General features: G+C 55.7%; 8 protein-coding genes across 8 annotated transcripts; 2 read left to right on the forward strand and 6 right to left on the reverse strand.

Moving 5' to 3' along the window:
• Nucleotides 1-33: 33 nt before the first annotated feature.
• Nucleotides 34-1,383, reverse strand: MRET_2919 (RNA exonuclease NGL2; the record flags this gene model as incomplete). The annotated part of the gene is made up of 1 exon (XM_027629546.1): nucleotides 34-1,383. The coding sequence occupies one exon, from the start codon at nucleotides 1,381-1,383 to the stop codon at nucleotides 34-36; it is 1,350 nt and encodes a 449-aa protein (XP_027485702.1).
• Nucleotides 1,384-1,406: 23 nt separating this feature from the next.
• On the forward strand, nucleotides 1,407-2,249 carry MRET_2920 (tRNA (cytidine32/guanosine34-2'-O)-methyltransferase; the record flags this gene model as incomplete). Its single annotated transcript, XM_027629547.1, has 1 exon — nucleotides 1,407-2,249. One exon carries the CDS (start codon nucleotides 1,407-1,409, stop codon nucleotides 2,247-2,249), a length of 843 nt encoding a protein of 280 aa, XP_027485422.1.
• Nucleotides 2,242-3,538, reverse strand: MRET_2921 (tRNA (adenine57-N1/adenine58-N1)-methyltransferase catalytic subunit; the record flags this gene model as incomplete). The annotated part of the gene is made up of 3 exons (XM_027629548.1): nucleotides 2,242-3,318; nucleotides 3,344-3,454; nucleotides 3,479-3,538. 3 exons carry the CDS (start codon nucleotides 3,536-3,538, stop codon nucleotides 2,242-2,244), a joined length of 1,248 nt encoding a protein of 415 aa, XP_027485426.1.
• Nucleotides 3,539-3,606: 68 nt separating this feature from the next.
• Nucleotides 3,607-6,645, reverse strand: MRET_2922 (ribosome biogenesis protein MAK21; the record flags this gene model as incomplete). Its single annotated transcript, XM_027629549.1, has 1 exon — nucleotides 3,607-6,645. One exon carries the CDS (start codon nucleotides 6,643-6,645, stop codon nucleotides 3,607-3,609), a length of 3,039 nt encoding a protein of 1,012 aa, XP_027485431.1.
• Nucleotides 6,646-6,751: 106 nt separating this feature from the next.
• Nucleotides 6,752-7,644, reverse strand: MRET_2923 (transcription elongation factor S-II; the record flags this gene model as incomplete). The annotated part of the gene is made up of 2 exons (XM_027629550.1): nucleotides 6,752-7,474; nucleotides 7,507-7,644. 2 exons carry the CDS (start codon nucleotides 7,642-7,644, stop codon nucleotides 6,752-6,754), a joined length of 861 nt encoding a protein of 286 aa, XP_027485437.1.
• Nucleotides 7,645-7,800: 156 nt separating this feature from the next.
• MRET_2924 (signal peptidase complex subunit 1) lies at nucleotides 7,801-8,163 on the reverse strand (the record flags this gene model as incomplete). Its single annotated transcript, XM_027629551.1, has 4 exons — nucleotides 7,801-7,881; nucleotides 7,909-7,995; nucleotides 8,038-8,097; nucleotides 8,128-8,163. The coding sequence occupies 4 exons, from the start codon at nucleotides 8,161-8,163 to the stop codon at nucleotides 7,801-7,803; spliced, it is 264 nt and encodes an 87-aa protein (XP_027485391.1).
• A 130-nt stretch (nucleotides 8,164-8,293) lies between these two features.
• On the forward strand, nucleotides 8,294-9,699 carry MRET_2925 (DnaJ domain protein; the record flags this gene model as incomplete). Its single annotated transcript, XM_027629552.1, has 2 exons — nucleotides 8,294-9,231; nucleotides 9,258-9,699. The coding sequence occupies 2 exons, from the start codon at nucleotides 8,294-8,296 to the stop codon at nucleotides 9,697-9,699; spliced, it is 1,380 nt and encodes a 459-aa protein (XP_027485419.1).
• A 4-nt stretch (nucleotides 9,700-9,703) lies between these two features.
• On the reverse strand, nucleotides 9,704-11,305 carry MRET_2926 (amyloid beta precursor protein binding protein 1; the record flags this gene model as incomplete). The annotated part of the gene is made up of 1 exon (XM_027629553.1): nucleotides 9,704-11,305. The coding sequence occupies one exon, from the start codon at nucleotides 11,303-11,305 to the stop codon at nucleotides 9,704-9,706; it is 1,602 nt and encodes a 533-aa protein (XP_027485470.1).
• Between the last annotated feature and the right edge of the window lie 53 nt (nucleotides 11,306-11,358).

An 11,358-nucleotide genomic window follows, 5' to 3' on the forward strand; every position in this document is an offset into this window, starting at 1 on the left:
GGGGAAGCAGGTACGTTGCGAGGCCTCCACTACTTACAACGCTACTTCGGCCCCCAGCATGACGTGATCCGAGCTGCATACCTTTTGGCGGGGGATGCCCGGCTGCAGCACATGTTCGGGATGGAGAGGGAGGAGCGCTGTAATGACAGGGACATCCGCTTCGTCCAGGCGGGGCGCTACAAGGATATAATCCAGGCTCAGGCGGAACAAGGTCGAGTGGAGCGTCCACTTCGGCTCGTGACTCTGGAGCTGACGAGGATCCGTCGGCATCGGTGATTCGGTCTGGTCATACCGTTCAGGCGCTGTGCCGCGGTCACAAAAGAATTCAGCATGGGGCGCCAGCTGGTCATACGCTGATCCATACGCGCTCTGAAAGTGCGGGCGCGTCGACGACAGCTGAGCGAGCTGGATCAGGTCATCGGGCGTGCACAGCTCCTCGTCCTCGGGAGGGCGGTGCCGCCCGAGCACACGGTCTTCGTCACCCGATTCTGTGACGGTCGAGGCATAGTGCACAGTTCGCAGTCCACGGAGCTCGTCCACGGACGTATGCACGACACGAGACGGCATCAAGTCCGTCCAGATACGGTCGCGGTAGCGCTCGGCCTGGCCTGTGAGCAGAGAGTACGTGGACGAGTGCGGCTGGTCATTCAGGTCTCCAGCGAGCACGACTGGCCAGGAAGCCCAAGCCTCCTGCCCACGACGCAGTGCATTCAGCTCTTGCATGATGACAGCCGCCTGGCGCGCGCGCTCAAACGCGTATCGTGGGTGCCAGAACAGATGCGCTGTAGCCACCAGCACACCGCCATCACCAGACGCAAACGGCAAGGCAAGGACCAGCATGATGTTGCGCGTGATGCGTGTGAGCGAGGATGTGCCCTGGGTGAGCATGGCTTCATCGAGTCGCACCATCTTTCGGAACACAGGGGCACCGAACGAGGTACGCGCCCCTGGACTTTGTCGCCAAGCAATCATGAGACCATGCTTCTTCTCCTTGTAGCCACGCTCATACACATAGTCGTACCCCGCCCGTGTCAAGGGAGGGCCGATGTCTTCCAGCGAGTCGACTTCCTGAAAGCAGCCAATGTCGTAATCTGTCTCTGTTAGCTCGGCAACGATGCCAGGCAGACGCGTGCGCAGTTTCAGACAGTCACTTCCAGGGAAGAGCTCGCGACGCACGAGGCACTGCGCCAGCATATTCCAGCTCACGATACGCACGCGTCGTGCACCTGCGCTTGCATGCGAGTTGACAGGCATCCATGAACGACGCACAATCGCCTCTTTCGTATTGACGGGATCCTCCTCCAGCGGCTTGGCACTCGCCTCGTGCTTCCGTCGCGCTCGCTCGGCGCGTTTCTTCGCTATGGCCTCTGGATGGTGGTCCATAGGCCACTCCACACGCTTCCTTCATGGGCAAGTCGACAAAAGATCAGCGTGACCACTTTTATCGGCAGGGCAAGCAGGAGGGGTATCGTGCACGCTCAGCGTTCAAGCTGCTGCATTTGGATGAGCAGTATGCGCTGTTTGGTCGGCCTGGCCACTCGTTGGGTGCGCGTATCGTGAACCAGGAGCGCGGTGCGCCTTTGCCCTCCGACGCGGCCTCGCGCTTATGTGCAGAGCTGGGCGAGAAGCTAGGTCGGAGTGTGTACGCGGCGCTGGCTCGTGATGCTCATCCACCAGGCTATGTGATAGATCTGTGTGCTGCGCCGGGCTCATGGAGTCAAGTGCTCAGCCGACAGCTCAAAAGCAGCGGGGCCTGCATCGTCGCCGTGGACCTGCAGTCGATGGCCCCCCTGGAGGGCGTCACGCAGGTGGTGGGCGATATCACCACAGAAGAGACGTGCGTCGCCGTGCAGCAGGCGTTCCAGCGAGCACAAAGCACTGCCTATACCCAACCTGCCGACCTCATCGTGTGCGACGGCGCACCCGACGTCACAGGCCTGCAGCTGGTGGACGAGTTTCTGCATGCACAGCTCATGGCGTCGGCTGTGTCGATGGTCGTCCGCCTGCTCCGCAAGGATGGCACGTTTGTTGCCAAGGTGTTCGCCGAGCCACACACGCCATCAACGGACATGCTCCTGGCCCAGCTGCGTCGGCTCTTTCGATACGTGGAACTCGCCAAGCCACCCAGCAGTCGCGCCAGTAGTGCGGAGCACTTTGTCGTGTGCATGGGCTTTTTCGGCACGCAGAAAAGCATACCCACCCTGCAGCAGGAGTTTCTCGGTGACTTGAGCGGGTATAATGCTACGTAGACCGCGGTAAGAGCGTAGCAAATGTCAAGTAGCTCGTGTGGCCCCGCATTTGGGCATACGGTCGCGAATATACATTTGCCAGCGTCATCGGACGGCGCTCGACTTTCTGCCGGAATCCAGCGCTGTACAGCATCTCGGCAGCGGTGTCCTGCTCGTTCTCAGCGAGCGTGCCAGGCGCTGCTTCTGCTGGCTCTTCTGTAGCGTCAGCTTTTCGCTTCAAGGATCCGTCACTACACGGCGCCTGCGCATGCGGCTCCGACGTCTGCATGCCTTGCTGCTCAGCCAGACGGCGCTCGCGATCCGCACGCGAGTGGGCAATTTGCATCTGGCGCCGGCTCTCGCGCTTGGCCTCCGACTGCCGGATCCGCTCAACAACCTGCGAGATTGAGTCAAGGGGCGCCACATTCGTGAGCGACTCATGCGTCCGAACCAGACTCTCATACATGGTGACATCGGTAAATCCATGCTCCGACAGCGACGTTACCGTACGCAGCACCTGCTCAATGCAGGGCGAGAAGCAGCAGATACGAGTGGAAATATCTTGGCGCAGCACCTCTTTGGCAAACGGCACAGCTTCCCATGGTGCAGGTAAGTCGAGAAACACAGCATCCGCCCTGTTCGTGATGCCAAATCCATCCTTGCACACGTTGCGGTGATCCAGCACGACAATCGAATCCAGGCCATGCGCAGCAAACTCCTTACGAGCTTTGTCCACGCGCTCGGCATGAAACTCAAACGAATATACACGTCCACCGTACTCGGATGCCTGCACGTCTGATGCACCGGGCGTGCGAGCCAAGCCTTCGCCGCGCCATACCTCGGCTACCTGTCCACGCTCATAATCAGGAGACGGTCCGCGCGCGACAGTGCGCGCGAGAAAGTGCGTAAAGCTGCCACTGCCCGTTCCTGCCTCAAAGACACAGGCACCGGGCGACAAGCCCAGCTTCATCGTGATAAAAGACATGTCTGGCGCGTACAGGATTTGCGTTCGGTGCGGCAGTGAAATCGTCCAGAGCTCCGGCGAGGGACGCAGCAAATAAATAAAGCCCTTCTTGTTATTCGAGTGCATCTGCCGGTGAGCAAAGGCCACGTACCTTGCTGCCATACGCGCGTCCAATCATGTCATCATGGGGAAATACGCCAAACATATTGATCAATTGTTCACCACGCTGTACGACGAGGACAGTAGGCGTACGGTCGCGCGACTAAGGTGAGCGAGCGCAACGTACCACAAACACAATCACCACATCGCCCTCTGCAATCAGCCGCGATGCGCGTGTGTGTGACATGACAGTCGGGGAAAATGCGGCACGAGTTGGCTATCGATGAGAAAAAATGTTTATAAAGCGGCGGCTATTTAATTGCCCTCGTCATCCGAGTCCAGCATGTGAGCATAGTCCTCCGCACTCGCAAAGGCAGGCATCGCACGACGCTTGCTCCGAGAGCTGCGAGTCGCGTCATCGTCTGCCTCATCCGCGGAACGCTTCGTACCAGCAGCGGGCGCATCCTCCTCTTCGTCCTCAAAGTTCGTAAAGGGAACCAAATCTTCCTCGTCCTCCAGAAACATGCCGTCGTCCTCGTTATCGTCTTCATCGTCGGAAACTGACGCAGATTCGCGACCGTCGTCGTCGACCTCGTCTGGCTCACTGCCATCCAATTCAGCATCGGCCTTGAGCTGAGCCAGCAACTCGTCGTCGTCCTCTTCGTCATCCTGATCCACATCGTCACCCTCTTCATGCGATGGCATGGACGATTTCATTGCCTTCCAAATTTCGTCCTCCTCCTCGTCATCAGTGGCAGGCTCACTGGCCTCCTCCTCAGCCGGCTGCTCTTGCGGTTTCTCCGGCACATGAGACCGCTTCAGCTTGGTCTGGAAGTACTGGTGGAAAAACTGCTGATCAGCAGGGATGTTTTCAGGCTTTTGCGACCAGAATGCGGCTGTGTTCACATAGGACAGTGGTGCATCTGTACGTCGAACCAGCACATCGCCCTGAGCATCGCTCAGGGAAGGCTGCATGATACTCGAGCCCTTGACACCCGAGCGCTTCTTCGGGTTCTTGAAGACAAAGCGGTCGAGGAAGTGCATCAAGGTATTCAGAGTTAGGTCTGCATCAGATGTCACTTTCTCACCTTGCAAAAGCTGCATGGCATTCAAGCGAACCGAAGGATGGTAGTGGTCTTTCAGTGTCAAGAGATCCCACAAAGCCGTGTCGCCTGCATGCGCAAACCGAGGATCACGTTTTCGCCCATCGTAGCTCGAGACGATAGGCGTATGCGAAGGCTTAGATGGAGCTTCATCGTCCACATCTTCAAAGTGCTCTACGCCTTCCTCCTCGGCCTCTGTGAGCATCGCACGCAGACCTGGTTTGGCCTTCAACAGTTCACCCAATAAGACTAATGCGCCCACGATAAACGGTGGCTCTTGCACATTCAGAATCTGACAAAGTCGCTTTACCAAGGCCTTGACGCGCTCAGGGTCCGCGTCAGCCTTGATCGACTTGTATACAAGATTCAAGTACATGGCTTGCTTGCTTGTAGTGGCAAGTCGCGAATCGAGAAGGGAATCATACAAAATGCGGTAGTAGCGGTCGGCCACATGAGGCGAGAATCCACGAGCTGCTTCGCCATTCGACGAGGTGCCAATCGCCACTTGAAAAATAAGTTGAAGTGCCTGAATGGCAATGTTGAACGAATGCGTGTGAGTGATGCGGAAAAGCGTATCCAAGTGCCGGTCCAGCGCGTCGGTCGAGAGTGTCGTGAAAGGGAAAACACGACGAATGCCTGTCAAAATGCCGGCTAGCAAGCGGTTGTACACGTCTGAGGCAGCCTTATTCTGCGAGGCTGGTGTCGCCTTGTGCCTATCGCGCCAACGCTTCTTGTCTTTAGCTGGCTCTGATTCAGCATCAGGCTGTTCTTCTTCCTGTAAACACACGTCAAACAGCTGGAAATACACGGTGAAAATGTCATTTGCCAAGGGAGCATCACTCTCGACAAACAGCGTCTGATTTAAAGTGAGCACACCATAGTACGTAGCGTGCTGGTTCCCTTTGACATGCTGCCCCGCAGATGGCTGCTGTGACCGCAAGACAGCTTCGCTCACTTCTCGCAGCACGATGGGTTTCATGGCGGGGTGCACTTGAAGCAGCTCCATAAGATGTGTGCTCGCCTTGGATGCCACACTGCGATCTGGGTCACCTAGTTTGTTGGTAAGTAGACGCAGCAGGTTGTGTTCCTGCTCGGATTTGTCTCGTAGTAGTACATAAACCTGCGTAACAGCCTGGCGACGCATGAACACCAGCGTGTCATGGGTCTGGCGCTCCAGAAGCTGCACAAAGGCAAAGTATGTGCGCTTCAAGTAGTCTTCAAAGGCCCATAGACAGAGACACGTCTTTAGTTGGTCCGTCACACCGCTCTTGTACGCAGCCGCAGCCTGCGGAAGTTCAGGCTGATCACGGAAGTAGTGCAGCTTGTCCGTACCCAGGCCACCACCACTAGCGAACCAGTCAGCCAGCGCTCGAGTAGCACGACTCGACTCTTCACGGCTGGGCTTGCCAGACATGCTCATAAGTAGCTCAAGTGCCTTGAGATTATGCACCGGACTACTCTGCAAAAGGAGCGTGACAGCTGAAATCCGGTCAGAGAGCGTGCTTGCTTTGCTTGACATGAGAAGTGTGCGTGCAAACTGCAGATCAGAAAAGTTCATCGAGCCAAGAATCACGTTCCGGCCGCCTTCGCCAGAGGCAAGACGGTCATAAATGTCATTTTCAGAATGCATCACCTGCTTTCCGAGGTCATGTAAAGTCGTGATAAGGTCATTTGATACCTCAGCTGGCACCTTGCCACCATGGATCTCGGGACGTGAGATGTGCAGCCAGTCAGATACTGGCTCGATGAGCAAGCGTAATGAAGCGGGCTTCGCTGCTTTGGGCGTAGCATCGTCGCCGTCGAACACAACATGCTTGTTGGAAGTTGACGGCTTGGGTATCTCTTGGCGCATTGGTTTAGTAGGATGCTGTTGCTTGCTTTCCTTTCGAGGTGGTTTGGGGGCCTCTTGTGGCTCTTTGTTTTTGGTGCTACGCTTCGAAGGCTCGGGCTTGGCGGGCACATTGGCTACCTTGGCTGGCTTCGGCTGGGTGGGCATATTCTCCTTGGCCATGAAGGCCATAAGTTCAGAGGACAGCTCTGCATCGGTTAGCTTGGTAGCGGGACCCCGAGCCTTGCCCTGGATCAAGTCCAGATCTTCGTCGGTACCACCCATGGCTGCCACTTGTTCGCGAAGTACATCATCTGGTACGTTTGGGTCATCATCCGCAACATTCATTTTCGGCTTTTCATGGCCATCGTTGCGTTTCCGCGATGACGAGCTTTGACCCTTAGGTCGAAAGTCGCGCGGCATTCGTGAAAGAAAAAGGTGAGGCTTGTGCGCTACGTTTTTACACGCGAGGGAAAATTTTCCTCCATCGAAAAAAAAATATCATGCTTAGGGTCTACTTTTTTACAGGTTAAGAGAACTTCCATTTGTGGTTGCAGTTAACGCAAGTAACAAAGGTAGTCATGGGCTCATCAGCACTGCGTGTCTGCATCTGATAATAGCGCGTCTTCTTCTGCTTGCATTTGCCGCACTGGAAAGCGTCCGTCTCGGCCTCTTGCGCTTCGGCGCCCTTCGCATTATGGAGATTCTGTTGACGAAGGGCCTCATGTTGCTCCTTCAGCACTTTGGATGCCAGCTCTTCTGAGCGCATAACGACGAGTGTCTCGGCTGGGATTTCTCCTTTCAACACCTTTTGGCGCAATTCAGGGTTGTTCTTGTCTTTAAGGTTAAGGCTCAGGCTCCGCACTTTAGAACGATAGTCATTGTTGATGGAGCCACCGCCAATTTTTGCATACACCGCCTGTTCGATTTCCATGGCAGAGGCAAATACTGTTTTGGGCTCAGCATCCTCTTGTAGCTCAAGGCTGCTGTACAATAGCTTCAGACAAGCATTGCGTACTTTATCGTTCAGGACTTCAAAGTTGATATCAATTGACTTGGTGCTAGGTGTGGTAGTGGAAGGTTTGGTATCGGCGGGTTGCGCTTCCTTCTTGGATTTGTCCATCGACGTTGCTTCACGTCGCTGCTTCTCAATTTGCGTTTTCCATGATTTTACAAGATCTTTAGCAAGTTCAGACACGCGGTTGTCAGAGTGTGTGCGCAGCTTTCCCACGGTAACACCAATCTTGGTCGTCTGTGTTGTTAGAATCAGAAAAAAACACGTACGCGAATCAACTCCTCTGATGGCTCCACCACTTCTTTGAGCTGTTTGAGCAACATTATCATATCATCTGGCTGCGAATTGGCAGCAGCTTTGGAGAGCTGCTTGCTCAAGTCGCGCGTCTTTTCCAACAGCGACGACATGGGAAGGTGGAAGAAGTGAAAGCCGATGACGCGCGAGTCGCGATGATAAAAATCGTGGAAATATGTACCTTACATTGGCCGCTAACAACCAGTGCGGGGTGGGGATGAACGAACAGGGTGCCATGACCTATCAACGAACGGTATGTATAGCTACACTCATGAAGAGCCACTGCTTGAACCAGGGCTGAGCCACTTGACATGATAGCGTTTGTAGGCTGGCCATGGAGGAATGCACAGCTGATCAAGTGAGAGAAAGCAACGTACAAGCACGCAAACCAGCAGACCGGCTCCAACAATCTGGTAGCAGAGAGACAGATCTTGACGGATATATCCTGTAATAAATGCAACGACCTGATTCGTACGTTAGCCATCCTTGAAAAGGTGTCCTCGTACCGCTGACACAATCATGACCCGATGAAGCAGATACTCCGCGAGAGCTTGTCCCTGGAAATCCTGTTCGTGTTACAGAACTCTAAGACATACAATGTTCCCTTGAAACACGTCCAACAAGCTGTTCATGGCACAGAATTCAGGCTGATGGTAATCCAGGGGCAGGCGTCAGGAGGGGCGCGGCACCTTGCTCCATGTGGGGAAGTATGCATCCAGCCTCCACGCCGAGCATCCGACAAGGTTTGGGTTCCTTGGGACGATGTCGAGCGACACGGCCAAGCTTGTCCTTCCGTCCCGGAAAAAGGAGCCATATGTCACGGTTTCGTGTCCGTATGTGGACTGCCGTGTATCCATAGAGTATCTGGCTCCAACGAAGGAATCAGTGAGCACGCTGCCTGCCCATGTCACCACATTTTCCGTCACATGTGCAGCGTGTCACCGGAATTTTGACCCGCCTGCATCGTCAAAAACTCTGCGAGAAATTCGTGCTCAGCTGCAGCATAGGGAGAGAGGCCCCCAAAAAATAAGGAGACGTATTGGTACTGACGAAAACCCACTTGATATGACGTATTACGATGTGCTGGGTGTCCCCGCTACGGCAACGGACGTAGATATCAAGAAAGCTTACAGGAAAATGGCCATCAAGCTGCACCCCGACAAAAATCCCAACGATCCGGAGGGAGAGGAAAAGTTCAAGACGCTGGGTGCCGCGTACCATGTGCTCTCTGATCGCGACCTCCGCCATAAATACAACGAGTTCGGTCCATCCACACCTGGTCTTATCGATCCAGATGGCGTCGTCGACCCTGAAGAAGTGTTTGGTGGACTGTTTGGAGGCGAGAGATTCTACGATATTATTGGGAATATTAGTATTGGTCGTGACCTGAAAGAAGCTCTACAAAAGGACTCGGACGAGCTCTCTGCCGGCGCTGAGGGACAGGAGGCACCAACGAAAGGTGACAAACATTTGACGCCGGAGCAAGCTGAGGCGAAGAAGGCCGAAGAAGAAAAGCAAGAAAAGGAGAAAGAGGCACAGCGTGAGAAGCGCGTCTCAATGCTGGCTGACAAGCTGGCACACAAACTCAGTGTGTACGTGGAAAGTGTCAAAACAGCCGACGATCCGGCCCTCGTCGAAGAGGTGCGTGAAGGGTTCCAACGTATCACATTGTTAGAGGCAGAGGAGCTGAAGAAGGAAAAGTGCGTATCTCTCACTGACCGTGCAGTTTTGGCGTGGAGTTGCTACATGCCGTGGGCTTTATTTATGGTGCCAAATCGCGGCATTACGCGGCTTCCAATGGCATGTTGGGTAGCCTGGGTGGATTCTTCCATGCCGCATCGAGCTCGTTTCACACGGTGCGTGAAACGGTTTCGACGTTCCGTGCAGCGCTGGACTTGAAGAGTGTGTTTGATGAGCTGGCGAAGGCGGAGGAGGAGGGTATCACCGAGGAGCGCAAGAAGCAGTTGGAGGACCAGGCGGCAGAAAAGGGGCTACATGCATTGTTCAAAAGTGCGAAGCTGGAGATTGAGAGTATCATTCGTGACGTATGTGATCGTGTTTTGTACGATACCCGTCTGTCTAGGCAGACGCAAAAGCTACGAGCCGATGCTCTCGGCATAGTGGGGCATGTCTATGTGCATGTGCAAAGTGATGAAGACCACCCATGATAGATTACAGACGAAAACTAGATACAGCTTGCACGATACCATCATATACACAAGTATTGTCCAGGGGAATATATTGCACTGTGAGGATTTTGATGACTTCTTGGGCCGCCACGCCGCCCAAGTACGCGGCAGTGGAAGGTGTATCGGAGTGAGCTCCGCGAGTCAACTCATAGCACGCGTGTTGCAAGCGCACTCGATCGCTGTCGGACAGGTCCAGGCCAATCCTTGCGCAGTAGGTTTGGGCATGAGAGAGAAGGGGGTCGACGTCGGCTTGCCAGTCATGCCTCTGTCCTGGGTACCGATGCGTGTGTTCATAAAACGTGTCGGATGCGACAAAGGCCAAGTGATACTGTGCTGTCACAGGATTCACGGGATCAGCCAGCGCTGTGGCAAGCGCACCGATATTGGGCTCGGTCCGTTGGAGTCGCAGACGGCGGCCGCGGACCAGCTGGAGAAACGCAGCGTGCTTGACAAACGTGCGTACCGTGTCATCCTCCAAGCCAGCGGCTTCGCGCGATGTGCCAGCCTTCGTGACGACGTCATCCAAGATGTGCTGAAACATGTCCAAATCGCGCCGAGCTTGGTCCACATATATGCGTTGGAGAGCGGCGTATTCCAACGACATGGCCTTCATATCGGGTACAGCGCCCGTCAGTGGCAACGTGCCGCACTGCTGCACAAAGGCGTGCAATGCGGCGACCAGCAGCCAGAATCCGTGGGTGCTGTGTCGGCACTGTGCGTCGTCAAAGAGGGCCGTCACATGGGCGGGCACAGCGGGACATTGCAGGGGGCGCCATACGTGCGGTGCGAGGGCGGCCAATGCCTCGTCCAAGTTCTCTGCGTCGCCGTACTTGGCGCGCTGCGACGCCATTGTGTCGATGAATTCGCGTCGCTCGGCGGATGTGGGCAGGGCCCCCTGGTGCCTCGATGCCCAAGCGTCGAGGGCGCGTAGGATGAGCACGACGTAGGGCGTGTGACTGAGGGCGAGCGAGTCTGACGTGTCCAAGGCAAATTGGCGTGCATAGGCGGTCAGCTCGGGAAACGGCCGCGTCAGGCGCAGATCGACGAGAGAGTCAGGATGGGTTTCCATGATGCCCAGTTCCCCGACCGATACGCCCACGCAGCCTTGAAAGCCGGAGTTGCGGACACACACGACGGGAATAGGTGGTGTGTGGTGCCACGAGATGTCTGCGAGTGTCTCTGCGAGGAGGCGAGTCTGCCTTACACAGATGATCAGGGAGAATTGAGTGAAAAACGCTGGTTCGTGCTCTAGGAGCCAAGCGGGGGCCTTGGTGCAGGCATGAGCAGATGTGGCCGGGTTCAGCTCGCGCACGAGCCGCACGAGCTCGTCCGCATACGAGGCACCTACGCTGTCTGTCTCGAGAAAAAAGTTGGATGCCACGTCGTCCGGTGAGACGCGTGCATCGTCGCACACGGTAAAGGACCCCAGGCCGGGCAGCACGAGGTTCTTGAGAATGTGAGAAGAGAGGGACGAAGCGCCCACTACGAGCACATGCGCGGCCTCCAGTGATGATTGACCCGACTTGTTCCACAGGCGCAGCTGCCGATCGTAGCGCTGCGTGTGCCGGTCGGGTCGTGATGTCATCGGCGTCGATGGGAGAGCGGCGTGGGAGGGACGCGTGGCCTGTGTTTTGTCAG

The sequence above is a fragment of the Malassezia restricta genome, chromosome V (genome assembly GCF_003290485.1).
Source record: "Malassezia restricta chromosome V, complete sequence".
In the NCBI taxonomy this organism is placed as follows: Eukaryota; Fungi; Basidiomycota; class Malasseziomycetes; order Malasseziales; family Malasseziaceae; genus Malassezia; species Malassezia restricta.